A 24134-nucleotide genomic window follows, 5' to 3' on the forward strand; every position below is an offset into this window, starting at 1 on the left:
TGATCAAACAGCACTCATAGCTGTGATACCTGCCATAATTGGTATTAACTATATTTAGACAGAATAATGATGGTGTTTGTACTAAGAGCCTGCTACTATTATTTCACCAGGATATACATGACATTTTTAAATCATACTTTAACTGAAGAAGGCATTAGTCTCCATGACAGCATTTTTTTTCAAAACACTCTACTGTTACTGCTATTATATATGATGTTAATTTGTTACATTTGAGTCTGAACTCTGATGAATGGTACCTTGTTGAATTAGTTAATTAATTACTTAAATTATTATAAGTAAAATCAATGGAAAATGAACAAGATAAGTATTCATTGAGTTCAAGTAGGGGAATAGAAACTTCTGTGTTTGTATTATATGTTGCTTTGTTTGGCTTATATATAATGTAAATAGTAACCCATCTTTACCTACCTTTGTTTGTGAAGAATTTTTGGACTCTTTGAACATTCTGAATAAATCATTACTGTTTCTCAGTTGTTTAAGAAACCCTCCTTTTTTAAATAAAAACAGATGACAAGTGATGTACCATATCAGTTCATACTTTGAGAGATGTAAGAATAATTTTTTGGGGCAGCTATTTTGAAATCAGTTTTTTGTTTCTTCTTTCTAGCATCAGTCCAAGGATTTGTTTCTTTTATTCTTTTAAGAGTAGGGGGGCATACATTCCATTTCTTCTGGGATAGACACTATGTTGTTGTTTTTGATAAATACAGTAGCTTCTTCTAAGTCATTATATGTTCTCATCTCATTTGCAAAAAGTATTTTTATCTTGGCTGGAAAGACCAGCTGTGCTTTAATGTTGTTTTGTTTCCACAGTTGTATTATTGGCCAGACTTTTTTCCTCTGTTCTAGTATTCTGTCAAACATTATCAGACTTTGATTGTATTTTAAGGGTGATTTTTCTCCAAGCAGATTTTAATATTAGTTCCTTGTCCAAAAATAAAATAAATTTTATAACTATGGATCTAGGTGGAGTACTTGCTGAGTTAGAAGCATGTTTCCTCAGTGCTCTATGTGCCCTTTCAATTCCAAATGAAAGTTACTCTTTCAAGTCTAAAAATTCAGGAATCCAGATAGTTAAGAATGAAATAATGTCATCTCCTTCAGTGTTTTCAGGCAGACCAAAGATTCTTATGTTGTTTCTCCTTTCCCTGTTTTCTAAGTCATCGATTTTGTTAAGTAGCCATGTATTCTGTTTAAACAGAACTTCTTTTTGGAATTCTTCCCCTTTGAGTCTCCCTTCAGTGTCATTTAGAAAAGTCTCTATGTTTGTTATTTTTGTATGGTGTTGCTGTAATAGTTCCTTAAGAGTATCAGTCTGTTTCTGAGAATTTAATTTGAGGTTTTCTAAGTCATTTTTAAAGCCATCTATCTTCAAAGATAGTTTCTGTAAGGTAGATGTCATAAACAGCAGTTCTTTTTTCAAAGCAGCATCTGGGTGAGAATTTGTTGAGTTGTTCATATTCAGTGACTCAATATATCTCCAAGTTACTTGACAGGAACATTTTTGAGGACTCTTCACTTGAGTGATGCGCTTGGATTTGTACATATCAGTGATGGATCTGATAAGAGAAGACTCCAGTGGTAGGATGACTTCTTTTGATGTTTTTAAATTTCTTAGGCTACACTGAATAATTTCTTGACTATTGTAGAAGCACGATGATCAAATAAGCGGGAGTTGTCCACATAAGTATTCAGGTCTATTATGACCTCATCTGTCTTAGGAGGATACCATTTGTAACATATGTGGTGGGGTCAACTTTTTTTTTACTGGATGGTGCTACACTGCACTTTTTTTAATTTAGTGTGATGCAAGATATAGGAATGCACCAACACTTGCTGGAGTTATTTAATATCAGTGAAAGAACAGATAATACTGCCCAGCTCACACTCATCAGGAAATGTGGTCAACCACACTTATAGGTTCATAGGTTGATACTAGGCTATCTGCCCTAGGGTATTTATAAGCCTAGCCAGAGTGTGTTTGGCTTTCGCCACCCTTTTAGATTAGTTGGCTGTGCCTCTGTATAGTAGGTCACAGAAGATAGCCCTTTTGAGGTTAGTTTACTCTGCCTCTGTCTAGTAGGGACACAGAAGAGATCCCAGGGGTAAACCTACGATCTCCCATCCACTCGTCAAGATTTCTCTTGAAGAGGGTCATTGAGGAACTTTGCCTAACATGGATTGGGATTTTGTTCCAGAGTGAGGGGAGCCTCTGGGATATGAATCTGTCCCTCCAGCATGTCCTATTTATTTCTGTGCTGAGGTTTAAGTCCCTGGAGCGTGTAGCTCTAAGGGATTTGGATTTCCTGAGGTGGAGCATGTCCATTAATTCTGGGTTGGACATGGCTTTATACGTCAAGCACAGATCGCCTCTGAGTAGGCGGTAAGCAACTGAGTAAAGCTGGAGTTTCTTTAGCCTAATTGCGTAGGGCATCTGTTTGAGTCCCTTGATCCTCTTGGTGAGGTACTTTTGGGGTCTTTCCAGTTGCTGCAGGTGTCGGGTAAGGTACATCCCAAATGGGGCATTGTATTCAATTATGGGCCTGATGAGTGATGAGTAGAGGGGCACAATGACCTCTCTTGATCTAGATGTGAACCCTTTCGTGATAAGGTGGGCTATATAGAAGGTCTTTCTAACCACTTTGGCAACTTGATTGTCAAAGGAGAGATTGCTATCTACTTGGGTCCCCAAATCTCTAATTACTTCTTCCGTGCTTAATAGATTAATACCTATGTGGTAATTTGTGGGCACTTTGTTTTTCCCAAAGGGGATGACTATGCACTTTTTGGCATTTGGCTTTAGGCCATGGCTCTGGCACCAGTTATCTGTCTCTGTGAGACCCTTTTGGAGGATGTTTGTGTCAGTCAGCGAGTCGATTATGGCACCCAGTTTGCAGTCATCTGCGAACTTGGTCAGCCATAGTCCTCCCATGTTAGCCTGTACCTCAGAGAAATATATACCGAACAAGAGTGGTCCCAGGACTGAGTCTTGTGGGACGCCACTTGTAACTGGTTTAGAGTCTGACATGGCACCTGTAATTCTGACCATGTGGGTTCTATCCCTGAGCCAGTTTGCAACCCATCTTGTGACATAGGGGTTGATATTTAAGCTGGTGAGCTTATTTATGATGCCCGAGTGGGGTATTGTGTCGAAGGCTTTTGTGAGGTCCAAGTAGGCTGTGTGGACTACCTCCCCTTCATCTATGGCCTTGGTGACTGTTTCAAAGAAGTCAACCAAGTTCAAGAGGCAATATCTTCCCTTACCAAAGCCGAATTGGGTAGGATCCAGTGTTTGGATGTTCCCAATGTCTTTGTTTATGAGTTTCATGATGATACACTCCATAGCTCTGCAGGCCAGGCTAGTCAGGCTTATAGAGTGATAGTTTCCGCGGTCCGTTGTGGCACCACCTTTGTGGAGTGGGACCACTGTTACTCTACGCCATTCCTTGGGTACATATCCTGTAGTAAGGCTGAGATTGAACAGTGACTTTATGTGAGGGTTCAGTTCTTCTTGGAGTTCATGTAAGACGCAGCCCGGGACACCATCCAGTCCCATTGATGTTGTGTTTTTTGCTTTGGAGAGGGCAGCTCTCACCTGTGCATCTGTGATGTCAGGGAGGCTACACTCTGTTGGGATAGACATTTGCTCTTTTGGTGGGTAGGGGGGGGAGAAATTTGCAGTGAACCTGTCTGCCAGGATGTTGGCAATGTCTGTGGGTTCAGTGTATTTCTTGTCATTTTGAACTAACTCAGAGCATATCTGGGAGTTCAGGTTCCTGACATAACTAAAGAAGGCCTTGTGATTATCTTTAGCATCTTGTGCAATTTTTCTTTCGAAGCTGGCCTTAGATGATTTTATGAGGGCTCGTAGTTTCTTGCTAGTACTGATCAGAGATGCCTTCCCTTTTTGGGATTTTGCTCTAGCATGTAGTAGCTTCCTCCTTCTGTTGTATAGCTTATTTATGGCTGGGGTCCACCAGACAGGTCTCCTGTCTTTGGAGGAATGAGTCTTGGTTTTATTTGGGATAGCATGATCCATGCATTCCTGTAGGTGTCCATAGAAAGCATTTGTAAAGGATTCTGTGGTTTGGGCCGTATTTTCCACTGGCCAGGGGGCTTTGAAGGATTCCACCTTGGTTTAGAGAAGTGTGAAGTTTGCTTTTGAGAAGTTCTTCACTGTGGTTTCCTTGGCTGGGGGTGGGGACGGGATATGGGTGTCCAGTGAGATTAATTTATGGTCAGATCTTACCAATGAGGGGTATACCTTTGGTATGGAACATAGAGTCCCCATGTTGGTGATGATCAGGTCCAATATGTTTTCCCCTCTTGTGGGAGTGGTGACCAGTTGTTCCATAGCATTTGAGTTTATAAATTCTAGGAACCGTTGGGCGAGGGTGTTGGGGCTTGAGTAGTGCTCCCAGTCTATGTTTGGGTAGTTGAAGTCACCCAATATAATGGTGTTTGGAGAGACCTTTATATTCTCCAGTGTTCTCAGGAAAGCCGAGTGGGGTTCCTGACTTTGGGAGGGCGGTCTGTAGCAGGCTACAAACTGAAAGGCAGTTTTGCCCACTGTTAGTTGCACATGGATGGTCTCTGATGCTTCATGCAGTGCCACTAACCTGGAGGTGTGGGTATCTTTGATGAATATGGATACTCCCCCTCCTTTTGTCGTTTGGTCTGAGTTTTGGGGCCGAAAAGCATGGTATGAGGTATAACCTGGTAGTGCTGGGGTGTTCTCGGGAGCCTTGAACCAGGTTTCTGTTACTGCACAGATATCGATATTTTCCATACTGAGGAGAGCCTTGAGTGCGTGCATCTTGAGGTTTAGACTTCTGGCGTTAAGCAGCATTACCCTTAGTTTTGTTTTTCTTGTGGGGCATTGTCTTGGATGTCTCTAAAGTAAATGCCAAACATGGCAGGGTCCTGAACTGATCATTGTAGTACACCATTATTTACAATTTCACATTCAGAAAGGGTACTTCACAACTTGAGATCTGCTGGATAACTGATTTTCAATCCAGTGCACAGTTTAGGGGTTTACATTAAGCTTTTCAAAATTTTCCATAAAATCAGCATGGGGGATAGTGCCAAAAGCCTCGATCAGATCAAGAGTAACCATGCACATGGAGTGACCACTGCCACAGTGTTTGTAGTATTTTCAAAGAGGATTACCACCTGCCCTTCATAAAACCAAAATTATCAGTTGAGTTGTTTTTGCCTTCATAATCAGTTCTGCTATGGTACACTAACGGCTTTGGCTTTAAGCCTGCTGAGGTTAAACTGCCTATAATTAATACAATAAAAGAACTGGAAGTGGGATCTTTACAAAAGAAAAGAAGCAAATTACATAGAAACAAATGGAATTTGTGGGAACAATACATGCAGAATAAAGTTCAGGAGGAGTAATAAGGTTTAAGGGATGGCAGTAAATGAGCAATTTATGTAATGTTGAAATAAATGACAATTGTTATAAAGAAGGAAAAACATATATAATGTATAATGTATGCATGTCAATAAAAATGTTAATATGGTTTGTTTTCTTTTCCATTAATGTATGTGTGCCTGTGTCTTAAGTGATAATTTAATTAAAAGTATTTAAAAAAAATACATCTGTAAGGTATAAAGTGTATAATGAACTCCCCGGAGAGGCTAGATTTTCCCTTTAGATAAACTGTGCAATATGCTATTCTGACTTTGATAGGTACACAATGGTCAAAGTTTAAATTGCAGTTCACCATTTATGATGATATCATTTTTTTTTTTTACAAATTGACCAATTGTTTTGTAACTATAATGTTTGTCAAGTCATATGGTGTCTCATTTAGTGAAATTAAGTTAGGTCATTTTTGATATACGAGATACATATTTTTCACAGATCATCTAGGAGAAAGCCTGCAATGCTATAAGTCTTAGAACTTCAACAGACACCCGTGCAGCCCTGTTAAGCTTAGTATTGTCTTATCTATATTAAATTTACTGAGACAAGAACTTGATTCTAAACTATATTTATATAACCACTTAAACATAACATACTGGGCCTGATTCCAAAAGACTTGTTCTCAGTGTGATTTACTTTGGTATAAGCCTATTCTGATTCCAAAAGACTTGTTCTTTGTGTAAGTGACTTATTCTGGTGTAAGGCCTATTAATAAACAGGCTTACACTGGGGGCCAGATTCCAAAGAGAGCAAATCTTGGAGTTAGTGACTTTCTCTGAGAGCAAGGTTTTTTTTTTAATCTGGTCTAGTGGCTTTGATTCATAGGCATGATTGGGATGCCAGTTTTTGACTTGTACCATTAAATGGCCTCTTACCTTTCTGATATTTCTATTGTTTTTTTCCTTTTTCCATTTAATTAGTTCTTTTTTTATTTAGTTAATGCAGTGCTTATCCTGCTATGGGATGGAAAATGAGCTCCTGTATATATGTTGTTCTGTGTATCGTGACTTTTAAACCTTGAAGGCTTTCTAGCCAAGGCAACAGTTTGTTCTTAACTATGTTTGAATAATGTTGTTTGTTTTATTATACTATTAAAAATGGAGGGTATAATGACAGAATAATCAGTCACACAATCAAATTTAACACCTACTGTTGCCAACATACAGACAATCCTTGCTTGTAGTGCTACCCCATAATAATATGATTGCTGGATTCCCATCCCACCTTTCCAGCCATCTCTCCTAATAAACAACTAAAACTGTACGCATAAGTACCCAGTACTTCTAAACGTTGCCATCTTTGCAAAAAACAAATGTTAACATTGTTTGAAAACTACAAATACTTAGTACAAAAAGACAGTAAATGTATTAAATGAGGTAGCGTACTATATCAATTCTCGTATCAATAATTTCTCATTTCTAGACATGAAACTGCATGAATACATAGAGTGATAATAAAGCTTTGACAGTAAGTTATTGTGTCTTACATACCACATTATATTAAGTCATTAGCTAATTCCTTACTGTTTTGGATCCTTATGTAATAAACATTAACAGTGTATATTACCTGAAGACTTCCTTCTAAATAATATACAATGACTGCAAAACACAATCAATCCTTTCTAAATTATTTTACTATTGTACCTGCAATCCATGTTTATCTATTTAACTCCTCTAGATATGAAATTTGTCTTAGTACTCTTCTAGAAATTCGTTATAAAAGGTCCAATTAAGATATGAGGTGCAAGTCTGAATCCATTGTAAAAGACACAAAAATTGTTTTACACTCTCTTACAAATCTTATTTTTTAAAACAGGTAATTTTTTATGTGACCTTTTGTCCTACTAAATTTAGCAATGAACCTACAGGAGAAAATACATCAATTCAGCAGCAGCAATCACACTTCACATACCCCAGTCTCTGCCTGACATACAAGGCCATGTCCAACCCAGAATTGATGGACATGCTTCACCTAAAGAAAACCATATCCCCTCGAGCCACACGCTCCAGGGATCTAAACCTCACCACAACAATAAATAGGAAGACCTGGAGGGATAGATTCCTGTCCCAGAGACTTTCCATGCTCTGGAACAAGATTCCAATCTACATTAGGCAGAGCTCCTCACTAACACTCTTCAAGAGAAACCTTGACGAGTGGATGGGAAACAGGAAGTTTACCTCACTTCAGTGGCTCTGTTGGTATAATCTAAGGGGTTGGCGAAAGCCAACACATTCCGGCTAGGCTTATAAATGCCTTTGGGCAGATAGCCTAGTACCTACCTATAAACCTATGAACCTATACCCCAGTCATACTTCACGTACACCAGTCACACTTCACAAACCCAGTCACACTTCACATACCCCACATACCCCAGTCACACTTAATTATTAAACATAGATTTCTATGTTTACTTTGGTTGAGTGCTTCCTTAAGCTCAACTTTTCCTTGGTTTACATACACTTAATATTCCCCAGTCACACATATATACTCCGTCACACTTCACATACCCCAGTCACACTTCACAAACCCAGTCACACTTCACATACCCCAGTCACACTTCACAAACCCAGTCACACTTCACATACCCCAGTTACACTTCACATACCATGTCACACTTCACATACCCCAGTCGCACTTCACATACCCCAGTCACACTTCACATACCCCAGTCACACTTCACATACCCAGTTTCATTTCACATCCCCATTCACACTTCACATACCCCAGTCTTGTTTCACATAAGCCAGTCACACTTCACATACTCCAGTCACACTTCACATACCCCAGTCACACATCACATAGTCCAGTCACACTTCACATACCCCAGTCACACATCACATAGTCCAGTCACACTTCACATACCCCAGTCACACTTCACATACTCCAGTGATGCTTCATATACCCAGTCATGCTTCACATACCCCAGTCACACATCATATACCCCAGTCATACTTCACATACCCCATCACACTTCACATATCCCAGTCATGCTTCACATACCCAGTCATACTTTACATAGTCCAGTGACATTTCATATACCCCAGTCACACTTCACATACCCCAGTTTCACTTCAAATACCTAGTCACACTTCACATACACCAGTCACACTTCACATACCCCAGCCAAACTTCACATACTTCAGTGATGCTTCACATACCCCAGTCACACTTCACATACCCCAGTTTCACTTCACATACCCAGTCACACTTCACATACCCCAGTCACGTTCACATACCCCAGTCACGTTTCACACACCCCTGTCATACTTCACATACTCCAGTCACACTTCACATACCCCAGTCATGCTTCACATACCGCAGTCACACTTCACATACCCAGTTACACTTCAAATACCCAAGTCACGCTTCACATACCCCAGTCACACTTCACATACCCAGTTTCATTTCACATCCCCATTCACACTTCACATACCCCAGTCTTGTTTCACATAAGCCAGTCACACTTCACATACTCCAGTCACACTTCACATACCCCAGTCACACATCACATAGTCCAGTCACACTTCACATACCCCAGTCACACATCACATAGTCCAGTCACACTTCACATACCCCAGTCACACTTCACATACTCCACTGATGCTTCATATACCCAGTCATGCTTCACATACCCCAGTCACACATCATATACCCCAGTCACACTTCACATAACCGGTCACACTTCACATATCCCAGTCATGCTTCACATACCCAGTCATACTTCACATAGTCCAGTGACATTTCATATACCCCAGTCACACTTCACATACCCCAGTTTCACTTCAAATACCTAGTCACACTTCACATACACCAGTCACACTTCACATACCCCAGCCAAACTTCACATACTTCAGTGATGCTTCACATACCCCAGTCACACTTCATATACCCCATAGTGCAGTCACACTTCATATATCCAGTTATGTTTCATATACCCCAGTCATGCTTCACATACCCCAGTCACACTTCACATATCCCATAGTCCAGTCACACTTCACATACCCAGTTATGCTTCACATACCCCAGTCAAATTTTACATACCCCAGTCACACATCACATAGTCCAATCCAGCTTCTCATACCAGTTACGCTTCAGATACCCCATTCACGTTTCACATACTCCAGTCACACTTCACATACCCCATAGTCCAGTCACACTTGACATACCAAGTTATGCTTCAGATACCCCAGTCACGCTTCACATACCCCAGTCACACTTCACATACCCCATAGTCCAGTCACACTTCACATACCCAGTTATGCTTCAGATACCCCAGTTATGCTTCACATAGTCCAGTCACACTTCACATACCCCATAGTCCAGTCACAATTTACATACACCAGTCACACTTCACATACTCCACTCACACTTGATATAGCTACTGTTTGCTCACAAAGGAGGTCACCATTACATTTCCATTTACAGTTGTTTTCTCTTCAGCATATGAAATCTATCATGATGACTAGGTAAAAGATAAACAAGGTCTGATGACAGTCACAACCACGAAGATCAGCCTAAAATTCTGTATCCCTAATTTTCTCCAATTACAAGCAACCCAGTAAGGTGATAAATATAAAATGTAACATTAACAAATAATTTGTTCATTTTTTATCAATAAAACTCCTCAGGAGTCACCTTACAGATAAACACTACAAGTGTTAAATTTAACAAGTAAACTTTCAGTTATGATCTCCTGAAAATCAAATTTGGAACCCCTACTTCTTGAACAATAGTCAAAATGGTGAATCGCAGCTATTCAGTTAGCTCCATTACAGAACTCGCACCAAATTCACCAATATTAGTGCATTTTAGGGTCTTCAAGCTGACATTGTGCATCCTACAGCAACTGATCAATGTAAGTTTTCAACAGTACCACTGTCTCATGCAGCCATCACACCTGCCCACACATATCCTTACCAAGCAGAAATTAACAATATTATTAATCACCTGATGGGAGCACCAAACTGACGTGAAACACAATACTTAGAATAACATTAGTCAAGATTCAATCACACAGAAAATTGCATCTATATAGGAACAACACCCATAGGTGAACCCACTGATAAAATATGTTAAACATAAACCTGCAAAGAAAACTTGAATTTAGAGAAAAATATAAAGAGCTTATCACACTTTTCTAAACAGCTGCTGCTTTCCACTTAAACTGAATTGCAACTAATGAATAAAACATTTCATGAAATGTCATGTATAACAGATGTACAACATGAGAAGTAACTCATCGTGCCAGGATGGACATTGAGTCCCAGAAGTACCCATCATTACATGCATGTCTGTAGAAATAAAAATAAACACGGCAACAAGATACCACACACACCTATCTCGCGAGATCTTTACAGCACTGAACTCCAAATCAAATTATGTATAATTTGTAGCAAAACTAAGGATGAATATAAAAACATTGCATTACAAAAATGTAGTCGACTTTCAATGTTAATAATGATGAAGTCCCCAATTCCAGGAAAATCACTTTCAGCCTATGTAGACTTTTGTTAATAAATTATTCAACATATAACAAAGAAAATATACACTTTGAGAACTGTCCCCAAGCTGTGGCTGATGTTCTGCAGATCATCATCCATTAATATATTCTGCAATATCTGAGCCCCTGTCTTTTCTGGAGATATAGTGACCTTATCACCAACTATCTCTTTCTCTTTGAAGTTATAGACTCACCCCATCAGGGAAGAAAACTTTTAAGAAAGAAGACATACGTTTATACCATAAGTTTTTTAGGTGACTTGTCTTATGGCAGAATGGAATCAAGCTCACTGCTTGATTGTTCACAAAAATTACAAAAAAAAATTACCATTTATCATACATATTTTATTTGGCTTCTAAAGCTGAGATAATATTTACTCTTTTAAAATCCAAAGCTCAAACTGAGCCACAACAATTCTGGGTCATTCCAACACCATAGCTGCATCTCTTAAGGAATGCCGGTAAGCTTTCTAAGATGAGTACTTTTTTTCTAAGTGTTTTTTCACCTCTCTATGTAAGTTTCTATTCTTCCTTCCATTAAATCATAAGCTAATCTCTCCTCAATGCAGGAGGGCCCTATCTGCACAGAACAAGAGCCAACCAGAGGCAGCCACATCATCAGTCATGGAGGTGCATGTGCCACTGCTCATCCATATACTGATCCCAATGGCCTAGGGGTCTGGCTTTCACTTCCCAGACAGGGGATGTCGGAGTTTCAGGGCAGATTCTAATTGCCTATGCTGGGGAACTATATGACATCTCCTGCCCATCCACCAATATCACTTAGGGCAAAAGCTACAAGGGGATTTCTTTAAAAGTCCTAACTCCCTCCCTGTGGTTAACATGAGCACATGCATCACTTAAGGGACCTCCTATCCCCTCCTTAGATGCAAGCATACTCCAGCACACACAACTCAAGGGCTAACATCACTGTTTTGAGAGCCCCTATCCCTTTGTCATCCTAGCCAAGGCCTTTGTTGTTGCACAGGAGCAAATAAACACTAAGGAAACCACCAATTCCAAGATGGGATCTAACAAAAGGGTGCTCATTCCACATCCTCACCCACTTGTTTCTTCTAGCCCTCAAGCCACTGCTTGAACTCAGGTTGCCTGGGTTACTGTCAGGACTTTCTCCTTCTTCTCGATACAGCTATATCCTTTCAGTGTTACTACTTCTCCATGACAGTCCAAGTGATAATTTTATCCTTCAAGTACTCCACACATTTCAGACCCTTGACTCTCTATGAGGCTACTAAACTTGCAAATGTCTTCTCTTTACTTCATCTTGCAGCTTTGTCATGAATAGTTGTAAATCATACTTTGTGCACTGTATTCTCACACCAGCAATCTCACGCTGAAAGAACAAAATGGCATTAGCTTGTTCACAAACTGTCAAAGTCATTGTCATATACATCATCTAGAGTCTTTAGTAAAGCACTCCATTTAACCATAATCTTTCACAACTCTGACAGAATAATACTCAAAGAACACTTCTGTGTTGCACCAACTATTGCCTCTCAACTGGAACTGAAATGTCCCAATTTCATCATTCTCACTTATTCTTTTAGCTACATGGTCCAGTGGACTCTCCCAACATTTCAACCGTTTCATTACTTCTCACACATATTTCACCTCATTCCTCTTCAAATTATTCAAACACCAAACAGACTACCTTTTAACAGGTTCATAGGTAAATACTAGGCTATCAGGCAACAGACTATTACAAGCCTAGCCAATAACCAGAGGTTATAATTAAACCCTGTGCCTTGTATCTGTGAGGTAAATACCTTAACCATAATGCCAAACCGTCCACCTAAGATGTTATTTATTTACTTTTATGAGAAATACATTTGTAAAACATGCAGTGTTAAATGGGGCAACTGGTGAAGACATCCTTCTTCCTAAAAAATCATGAGATCTTGAAAAATCTATGTTTGCATTACTTTAGCAATGGATCCAAGCTTGGAATTTTCACCTGACTCTACCACTACATGATAAACCAGACAACCAGTCGTGTGCAAACCCTGGGATGTAGGATTTCCTTTAAAACAGTAAATCATGGCAATTAATAAAAGATGCATTTTCTCACCATGAAAAACAGAACTGCTTAGAAGGTTATTTATAAAGTTCAGTGGTTATGACAAAAAGCAGCACATAAGTAAGCTATTAGTTATGATCTTCTCCCCACTGACTTGACATGACTGGTTACTGCAAATAAATGATAGTGTCAGCAGGAACAGAATGCTAACTATACAATGACTCCCCATTAATATTCAAAAACGTGCATGCTGATTGGCCAGCCCAACCAGCGTTCCCGTTGTAAATTCCACAATATACCAACAGAAAAAGGTCTGGTCACCCGGACTTCTTTCCGTTGGTATATTGATTAAATTTTATTTTTATTTTTTAAAAAATAAAAATAAAATCTTTAGCCCCGACTGCGGACATACCAGAGAGGCAGCTGGGACAAAATACTAGGGAACTCAGGTACGTTATTTAAAATTAAACACACATACCTGATATCCCTTGTACTTCTTCCATGCTGTCTCTCTCCTACCCCTAAACTGCCTAAAGTTTTTTTTAAAAAAAAAAAAAAGAAGAAAAAAGCGGAGCAACGGAGACTTTCTTTTCTCCATTGCTTCCATTTCAAAGCATTGACGTACTGGGTATGCATGGGAACTCAAGTCCCATACGCCTGTGCAGTACATAAAAACTAAGAAGCAGTATACCACAACCGGCAGAAGATCAGCAATCTGCTGTTATACAAAGACATTATTTAAGAAAAGTAAGTATTTTTTTTTCTTAAATAATGCCATTGTATAATAGCAATAACTGACTCTGTGGTTGTGGTATATTGAAATTTATCCACAGTTGCCTTTATTTAATCACTCTGGCTTTGCCCTCGTGATTAAACCATGCCAGCCGTAGGTAAATCTTCAATACACCACACCACGTCATCGGTTATTGCTTAAATAATGCAACTTCAAAAAGTTGAAAAAACAAGTTTCAGTGGAACTCAGTGCTGCGAATGTTAACCATTTGTAATGCTGATCCATATGCACACTGGGAGGCAGAAGGCATTAAAACCAATGTGCCTGTGACACATAATGTGCACATTAATGTGTCTGACAAAAAAGGCTGACTAGCCAGAGTTAAAAAAGTACAACATACAAATACCTCGTGTCTTAAAGACAAAACATGCAAACAATTTGCACAAGAAAGTGACTCTCGTTTCCTACTACCACATCTTTCCACCTCTTTTCCAAACACCTCTATCTGCACTGTACAAACCCATCATATAGATAAGTATTACTTCTCCTTCTCTCACTCTGCCTTGTCTCCATCTAGCTTATACCACTCCTCCCACCACTTCAATTTTTTTTCCCTTGACTCTATTCAGCTTGTGACTTCCTCTTTCTATGATTTTACCTCCTATTACCACTACTTACTTTGCTTATGTTTTACCCCCTATCACCTCTAAGATGCTAAAAAAAAAAAAAAAAAAATGTTTTATTCTGTATTATAATACTGCTCTTATTGCTGTGTGTTTTTGTTACACTAATTGCTTTTCTGTTGTTCTGTATTCAAATTAGTTACTAACTCCTGCTTAGTAGTTTTAGTTAAACTCTTGTATATATTTTTTTCTTAAGTGTGTTACCATAGACTGTTACAGTGGAGCTTTTCTCCTCGGGCCTCTACTGAAAATGGACATGTATCCAGTTAGACTAGCCCGGTCAACAAATGTAAAATAAATAAATAAGAAAGGCAACAAAAGCTCTTAAAAAAACAGGCTTTAAAATGAAAGAACAATTAGTTTGCCTTTTTTTCAGAAAAACAATTCATGGCAACAAATATAAATCATAAATGTCACTGACGCATGTGAAACAGACAAGGACAGTGGAATTTCTGACAAAGGTCTAACACTATTCTGCATTTCAGGAAAAAAAATATCCCCTTGTGAGTATCCCCTTTTTCTATTTTTTGTTTTCATTTACACAACAAACAGAGCTGGGTGGAGAAGTGCAATGAAACAACTTGGACAATTCTCCACCCTGTAGAATACTACACTGTCTCAAAACGATTAAATCCATTTACCTTAGGCACATATTAGTATTTCTGAATATATTTTGTAACCGGAGATCACCATAAACATTCCAGGAAAGATATATTTTCCTGTACACAAAAGAAATAGGAACCAGTAAAAAAGCAGCTTGAAAGGCCTGGTTTAAATCAGCGAGGCACACTAAAAGTAAGTAAATGCATCACAAAGACAATGCAGAATATGGGTCAGAGCACTCGTAAATGAAGACTGCTGAGAAAGAAACTGAAATGAGCTCTATAGCTATGTGTATGTGCACGTGTACATGTAGCACAACATATCAGTAGAATTGTTAATGCTCAGAATACTCATACACATATCTATTAAACTATATATATATATATATCTACACCTGCATCTACATCTATATTTATCTATTATATACAAATATCTCTCTATATAGCTATATCTGTGTGTATAGAGGTATATATATATATATATATATATATATATATATATATAGTTATTGTCCCCAGGATTTGGGAAAGCTTACTGTACTACAAAGCCTTTACTCAGCAGTTGTGGTAAGCAAAGTAACTGACAGACTGATATGGTGTGCAGGAACCAGCAATAGCATGGGGAACTGTCACTCTGGCAAAGTCCCAAGGAAATACAGCATTCCAGGGGTGTAGTTAATGGTAATTAACCATGCACTCTTTCCTGGAAGTGGTGCTGGCATAGGAATAGCATGGTGAAGCAATTCAGAGAATTTCTCCCCATGTTACTTTTGTTGAAAAGAAGAAAAAATATGTGCTGTCTTTGACAATATACATCCATTCACTTGTATGGGTGGATCAAGGCTCATAATGTGACTGCAGGTAAGTATTATGAAGCTGTCCATGTGTTTATGTGTGTGTGTGTGTGTGTGTGTGTGTGTGTGTGTGTGTGTGTGTGTGTGTGTGTGTGTGTGTGTGTGTCTGTAAAGGCATGAATGTAGCTGAGTGTTTGTGTGTGTGTGTGTGTGTGTGTGTGTGTGTGTGTGTGTGTGTGTGTGTGTGTGTGTGTGTGTGTGTGTGTGAGTATGTGTGCACACTTGTCTGTAAGGACATGAGTGCAGCTGCCTGTATTTGTGTGTGTGTTTGTCTGTGTATGTGTGTGCATGTGCGTGTCTGTGTATGTGTGCGTGCGTGCGTATGTGTGTGTCTTTGTGTGTGTGTGTGTGTGTGTGTGTGTGTGTGTGTGTGTGTGTGTGTGAATATGTGTGTGTATATCTGGGTGGTTGCCCTGTGGGAGTTTTTTTTACCAAAGTCCTCTCAGTGTTTGCATGCCTGCAGGTGTGTGAGTGAGTGGGTCTACGAGCAAGTCGGTGTCTGTAGGGAGATATTTTTGCTGTCTTTGTGTGTGTGTGTGTGTGTGTGTGTGTGTGTGTGTGTGTGTGTGTGTGTGTGTGTGTGTGTCACTGTATCTGTGTATATGTGTTGGAAAGTGTCGATGGAAGCATGATGCATGAGCTGGTAGGGGGGGCAGTGGTATGGTCAGGTCTGTTAGTGCAACGTTTAATTCAGTAACGTGGCAATGAGCTGCCATTGAGGTGTTTCTTGGTGTGGCTTTACCATGTATCTCAATCTGAGATTATCACCGTTGGAGAAACTGCAGTCTTGCATTGGCCAGTTATCACTGTCAGCGATAATCTTGCTCAGTCCTAGGGAGTGTGTGCGCATATGTACATTTATTTGTGTAAATGTCTATGTGTGTGTGTGTGTGTGTGTGTGTGTGTGTGTGTGTGTGTGTGTGAGAGAGAGAGAGAGTGTGTGTGTAGATAAATAGGTATAAATACATGTCTATGTAAAATTGTGATAATACACTTCCAATGATTTCCGTTTATAGGGTCGCAGTCTACATAATGGTGATGATTTCTAGTTGACAATATTGTTTAAAAAAGAAAACTTGTATGTATTACAAAATTCAAAATTGTCATCAGTCATAGCAAAAAAAATATGTTTTTATATAAATGACACATTTCCCTTCTTAATGGCAATACCTGCTTGGATTTTAAAAACTTCACTCATTTTTCTGGCCTCTTTAGCATTGCTTCTTTTCCTCAAACATCTGAACTGATATAATCCCCCTCCTGCCTAGGGCAAGTTCACTGTCTTCATCTCACCTCCCACCAACTCTTCTGTCTTTCCTTTCTGCCTTTGGAACTTCTTTGGAATGGATATGGTCTGGCAGTGATCTAAGCTCCTGTACATTTTCAATGCTCCATTTATTTCTACCCTGTCTTTGTTATATCAGATTAAACATCATGTGTATACATTATTATCTTAACAAAAACATCTCTTGAGTTGTTGTTTTTCTTTCGGCTTTTCCCGGTTAGGGGTCGCCACAGTGGAACTTCGGTCCGCTAATGATTGACAGTAGATTTTTATGGTGTCGAGGTGCCAGCTCGACACCCAACCTTCAACAAAGGCATGCCCATTCACGCATGTCTTTCCAACACTACTCGTCCGCGGGGAGCACATGCAGACTCCACACAGAAGACGCTCCAGCTGAGAATCGAACGGTAGAATCTCTTGCTGTGAGGCGATAACACTACCACTGCACCACCGCGGCTTAAAAGCATCTCTTGAGTAAACATGAAATTTCATTACAGCATCCAGGTTGTACATATCATAGCTCAGCAGGATACTAGAAGACTTTGCAAACCATTAGTTATCATTGCATAGAGCTATATAGTTAAGAAAGAAAGCTTAAGCAGATTGTGGATTTGAAATACAAGTGTGAAATTTAAAAGATACCAGCCATCAACCAACTTTAATAATGATCAGATCCTGAGCCATAGAAAACATAGCACTAATGCCCTTAACAGACAAGTTGTAGTTTTAGCCAAACTAGTGTAAGTGACGGCTTTGTGAATAAAATACTAAAATTTATCAGAATGACATGCCTATATTCTCAGAATATATTTCAGATGTATTTACAGTAGTATTTTCAAACCTGACATTTTATCACTGCTTTCTTATAACCCAGCCTGTAAGTAACATCAGCCAAAGCTATAAGTAAACAGTGGCATTAATGGTAATTTAGTGCAGAGCCTGCAAAATAATCTTTAATTGGAAACACATGATAGGTAGGAGCTAAAATGAAGTTAAATTACATTTTACAAGCCAAAAATGAAATGACACTGTGGAATACAGATGTTGCATAATATCAAAGCTAAGAGCCTGTGTTTGTAAACGTCAGGTCAGAGGCATTGCATTGGCATAGTTAAACATAGTGGGTAAATGCTTATCATACGTGGCTGGTTTATATAATATCGCCATGCACGTCTTGCTTCTGGCTGACTTCCTGGATAGTATGCGCTGCTGCAGCTACAGGATGTGCTCCTATACATGATGTCCTCTCAAAATGAAAGCCTTGCAGCAGTGTGCAATAGATAAGGCAACCTTCACAAAATGATGTGTGCGTGACAGGACAATACAAAGCCCACATTCTGACATCCCATAGATTTATGTGATTTTTTTTTTTCTGTAAATTCTGTAGGGCTCTAGTATGCATTTTTTATCACCTACCAGTCCTGCACAACAGTGGACATGGTTAATGAATACATCCCCAACAGACATATACGAACAGGAACATGAACTGGAACACCACTGTAAGACACAAAACTTCTTTATTAACACGTTCTGGTACGTCGGCTTCTTGCCTTCTGGTGGAACATTTTATCATTACAAATGTGTCCCTATATATACATCTCTCTTTTTCCAATCAATCAATTAATTTCTTTAACAATTGAATAATTAATTAATTATGATGCTACAAAGCCAGGACTAAAGTGAATTCTGCTTCAATAAACATCAAACAGACTTGTGAAAATATCATACTTTTAAAGTTTTACACTTTTAAATATATATTGCATTATCATTTCTAAATTCAGTAACAACTGGATGTTCAAAACAAATATACATATATAAATACCAATGCATTTTTGGTCCCTTTTCAATGTATCCATTTCTAAATATTTCCTTTACTTTCTTTATGTGTATTTTTAATAACACCTAAGTGTTAAAAGGAATATAAATACATGATACATATTATTCAACACATTTTGAATGTGCCTATCATAAGCACAATGTTAATTCATCCTTCCCCATTATATATATATGTGTGTGTGTGTGTTTCTCTCTACAACCAAAAACTTGCATGGATCCATAACTGTCTGTATGTTTATATTACATCTAACTACATTCACTGCTGTTTAACTCTAAGAAAATCTTATGTTGTTATATTGCAATATTTTATTCTCAAATTTCCTTTATTGCATTATATATATATATATATATATATATATATATATATATATATATATATAAATTCACATCTAAATGCATGTCATTTATCAACATTTTTAAATATAATAATCTATTGCACTTTACTCGTTTTATCTATATGTTCAAATTGTTTTCCAAATTCATTCCATAACGACATAAAGTATGGAAATTAATAATCATTCTACTCTCTAGTCTAATTGTTTTTTAAAATTAACCCTGCTATTAGTTGGTTGTGCTATAACACTGAAGAATAAACTCTTGTCTGACCCTTGATGTTTGGACATAAACTGCATGGCAACGGGACTCTCTAACCTCTGTCTTCTCACATCACCCAAGTGCTCCAAGATCCATACTTTGGCCTTCCTGGTAGTTTGGCCAATATACCAGGAAATGGGATCATGGGATTAATGAATATATCCCAACGAATTGTGCTACATTTATACTGAAGTTTGTATCAGCTCAGATAGCACTCCTATATGCCATGTCATGTTACATGCAGTGCAGTGCAGGTTGCCCTTATTCCATATAGTGGTTGCATTCTTAAGCAGTCCATGCAATGCACTTCACCATCTCTGCCATGGTGTATAACAGTGTCTGTACCTGGATCACACTGACTTATGCATCTATGTGAAGTGATGTACCTGTGTCAGGAGAAAGGCCTGAAGTCAAAGTGGGGATGGCCACCTACATACCTATCCACTATGGTGAATGTGAGGACATCATAGGTAGTCCAGCTCAGGGATGCCTCCTGTGTAGCCTGAATGAAGCTAACATTGACAGAACACCTAGTGATGAACACAGGTAATGTCAGGGGTCCAACCTGCTCCTCCACTGTCTTGTCATATATGGGCAATGGGGGCATGCCTTCCAAAATTAGCTTTGTTGATAGTGCCATCCTGTCATCAGACTTTGTCATGTGCATGGTGCTACCATGATCAGTCACAAGTGACCTGCTGACCTTAGGCATGTGCTAACTTGTTGAACTGCATCCACCTCCTGTGAAACATGTGAAAGCATGAAGATAACATGCCTGTGTCATTGCTGGGACAAAGGCATCACTCCCTCCCTTCTCCTCAGAAGCATAGCTAGGGTGTGGCAAAGGGAGCAGTCACCTCTGGTGCAAGGTGTTACTGGATGTAGTCAGTATTGCAGTGACTGCATTCATTTCTGAATGTTAGTGTGGAAATAAATTCCAGTGCTGCTTCTGTGCTCCAGACTGAAGGACTTGCTTTGATGTTTTGTGGTGGGTATAGGTAACTGCAAAGAGTTGGAGCTAGAGTAGTTCTTTTGCCAAGGACATTACAGTTGGATGAGCCAGAGGGTTCTTACAAGGATATTAATGAGAGTCCTGGACACTGTAAAACAAGGCAGACTTCCTGGAAGAGTGTGTGTGTGTGTGTGTGTGTGGGGGGGGGGGTAGGAAATCTGGCTCCCATAATGGATTGATAAATGCATCTTCCAGTACTTTTAAGACTAGAGGGCTGACTACAGATTTTGGTTCAGGCAGGCCCATGCAATCCTCTATACTTTATTTTGCCTAGGAGAACACTTCAGCCTCCCACTTAAAGATTTCCTTAATCTTATGAAGGGTGTTCCAAAATGAGACATCCTCTGGTGATGAAGCAGAGGATAAGGTGATCTCAGTGTCCGAGCCAAAATAAAAGATAGGAGACATTTGCTCAACATAAGGATACCCCTGAGTCTTGGATGTCAGAATCTTCTGGAATGGAATTTTTTTCCTTCTTTTCCTTGAAGGCACCCCACTGAAGGTGTATCTGCAGCAGGCTGCTTGGATTTCAGAAAACCCATAAAATCATAAGGTAGTGGAAATAAATGTTGAAAAGAAGTATGGGATGAAAGCAGTGAAGAGGATCCACCCAGCCAAGGCTGATACAAGCTGGCAGACATTAATTTTTGGTTGAACAGTTTTGCCCTTGGCAGTGGAGGGGTGGCTGTCTTTGAGGTCAAGGGTCATAGGTGAACACATGCCACCTCAATTCATTTTCTAGTAGTTTCCTTGTGCACAAAAAGCATGTTGATACCACCCTCCCCTTTGCTTACCACAATTTGGGTGTCAGTAGCTGAGATTCTAACAGAGACTTCCAGGCCAGGTGACTGCATGGCGGTTTGTACCATTATCTAATAGCATGGGTGCACTCAGAGGCATTGCACCAGAGACTTTGGTAGTGACTGACACCAAGTACGGGGGCTGTGAATGTGCCTTACTGACTCTGGAGTCATCAGGCCTAGGGTGACCTTACAGTTCTGGCTGGCTGTAGATGGTCTCTCTGTGCTTCTCTCAACATTTTCTTTTCTTATTCATGTAACTGGTGGAAGACATGGCTGATACTATGACAGAGTGGGACCAGACATGGACCTTCCTTAGAGATGGATAGTCCTGGAGTCACTTGATTGCCCTTAGGATGAACCACACAGAGTAGAGACCATCGGCTACATCTTGCTCCAAGCCTAGGTAGAATATATTACAGGAATGGAAGTCTTTGTGAAGGATTTGTTTCCTCCACTTGAGATAATTATTGACTTTTTAATATCAGACTCAAATATCCAAACAGGTTACAGCAACAAAAGCAATATACAGAAAAGGGAAAATTTCCCCACTAAAGGATTTATCTGAGTTCTGGAAGCAGGCTGATACCAGATTGAAAATCCTAACAAAACATTGGACTTTCTTGTACTGTGGTAAGAAAGAACTGAAGATGGCACCAACCTTTGTTCTCTTATACCACTGCTGTTCTAATGTCTGGGAGGGAGGAAGATATGTTTTCAGCTATAGTAGATGTGGGAAATATAGAACCTTGGAAGTCTGTGCAGTCACCAAACTCCTGTAGAGTCTCCAGAGGTAAAGATTGCAACAGTGAATATTATGATGAACATTCCCACATTGTTTAGTCGTTAGCACCATGCTATGCTACGTACTGCTTAATACAGCATGAAGTTTGACAGAGAAGCCCATCATGATTGGTATGATCTAAATGACGAGTACTTACATTGTACACACTTCAATGCACTGTGCGGAAGTATCAACTTACTGCTAAATGATGAGTACTTACATTGTACACACTCCAATGCACTGTGCAGAAGTATCATCTTACTGCTAAATGATGAGTACTTACATTGTACACACTCCAATGCACTGTGCAGAAGTATCAACTTACTGCTAAATGATGAGTACTTACACTGTACACACTTTAATGCACTGTGCGGAAGTATCAACTTACTGCATCATGTCTAGCACTGCTTTGCACTCTGGATATGATTTGGGATCATAAATTATTATTCATGCAATTAGAATACTTCCAACTGGCCACAGAGCCATACACTTTGCATGATACAATTGAACCCGACAGTATGCAAAGTAATGCATGTACCGGCACTGCATGAAGCATATGGGGATCTAAGGCCTAGCTCTTTACAAAATATGATTGAAACATCACTGCACGTCCAGGATGAAGTTTAGGGGCTGTTCTGTTGTGGGAGACACACTTCTTTCCTGCCTACATAAAATGAGGTTATGCAGCTACCCTAGTTCTACAAATCTCACTGATCAGGGATCCAGTTTCTGTTGTATACCACAGTGCAATGCCAACTTGCATTCAACAACACTGCATTTTCTTCCACAATGCAAACAAGACTTAAGTTTCTCATGCCTACTTTCTTCTGTACTGTGTGGTTTGTTCTATGACACTGAGGAATCACATTTCCATGCCTCAAACCCTACTGCACAGCCCAAATACTCTTACTTCTGTCTTTATCATAAAATATTTATTCACAAATGCCATCTAGGACCCTTAAGGAAACTTGCTGTCTGCAGATATTTAGCAAGCAAATGATTTGTGTGCAGAAGCCAAATTATTATGTAGAAATATACATATAACACATTTGTTCCCATAGTTAAATGAAGGATCATACAACACTCTTTTAAATGAAGAGTCACACTGCACACTTTACTAACAAAATGGAGGCACCACAACATGCAAATTACATTTTGCCACAAGTGTGTTAACAGGACATCTGGGGCCAAATGTTTGAGGAATTGTGAACAAAAGTAACTTAGAGGAAAACTCTCATGAGATGCAGAAAACCAGACAGTCTACAACCTTCCCACAATTGAATAAAAATATAATTAATTCAGTATGAGACAAAACAGAACATTCTTCTCCTTCTGCCATATAAAAAAAAAAAAAAAATCCAATTAGTGATTCCAAAGTAAGCAAATGAGGCACAGCAGTTAACAGAGCATTACAGCTTTGGAAAAAAGACCAGCACAAGACAGTGTTTGTTCATGAGTCACTGAAGAAGGAAAAATAACTTCCCAGCTTTTTAAAATAAAACTTACTTTATTATAGCAGCTGCTGAGTGGTGGGTGGAAACCTTCATCTTCCACATATTTCCTTTTAAAGTATGCAATCCTGGATGTTGCTATTGGGTTTAAAATTCCCCTGTAATGGGAGTCTGTAGCAATAAATCAAACAAAACACATAATGTACATTTTATATGTGATTGTGACATTTGCCAAAGAAAATAGTCTTCATTTCCCCACTCTCTCTCTCTTTCTACTCGCCTCATATATATATATTCCTAGAATCTATAGTCTGTTGGCATGCAAACAACACATTTCCGTAGGATGTTACTGCTATTACAGCTATAAATTCTTCTTTGGGATACCCTGGGATTTGAAAGGCTATGAAAAGGATTGCAGTCAAAACATTAGTTTGGCTTATTTTTCAAATGTCTGTTTGACTCTGCATGTAAATGATATGCTTAAAGAGTTCTGAGGCTACACAGA

At 39.1% G+C, this 24134-nt stretch overlaps 1 protein-coding gene across 1 annotated transcript in view; it reads right to left on the bottom strand.

Annotated features, from left to right (window-relative positions):
• Nucleotides 1–24134, bottom strand: part of SERTAD4 (SERTA domain containing 4) — a 269818-nt gene that overhangs the window by 20547 nt on the left and 225137 nt on the right. The window contains exon 3 of the mRNA XM_044061783.1: nt 23685–23800. Within this exon, the coding sequence (XP_043917718.1) occupies nt 23685–23800 (116 nt within the window). The remainder of the gene's footprint in view (nt 1–23684; nt 23801–24134) is intronic.

The sequence above is a fragment of the Protopterus annectens genome, chromosome 1.part0 (assembly GCF_019279795.1).
Source record: "Protopterus annectens isolate FY-2018-M chromosome 1.part0, PAN1.0, whole genome shotgun sequence".
Classification (NCBI taxonomy): domain Eukaryota; kingdom Metazoa; phylum Chordata; order Ceratodontiformes; family Protopteridae; genus Protopterus; species Protopterus annectens.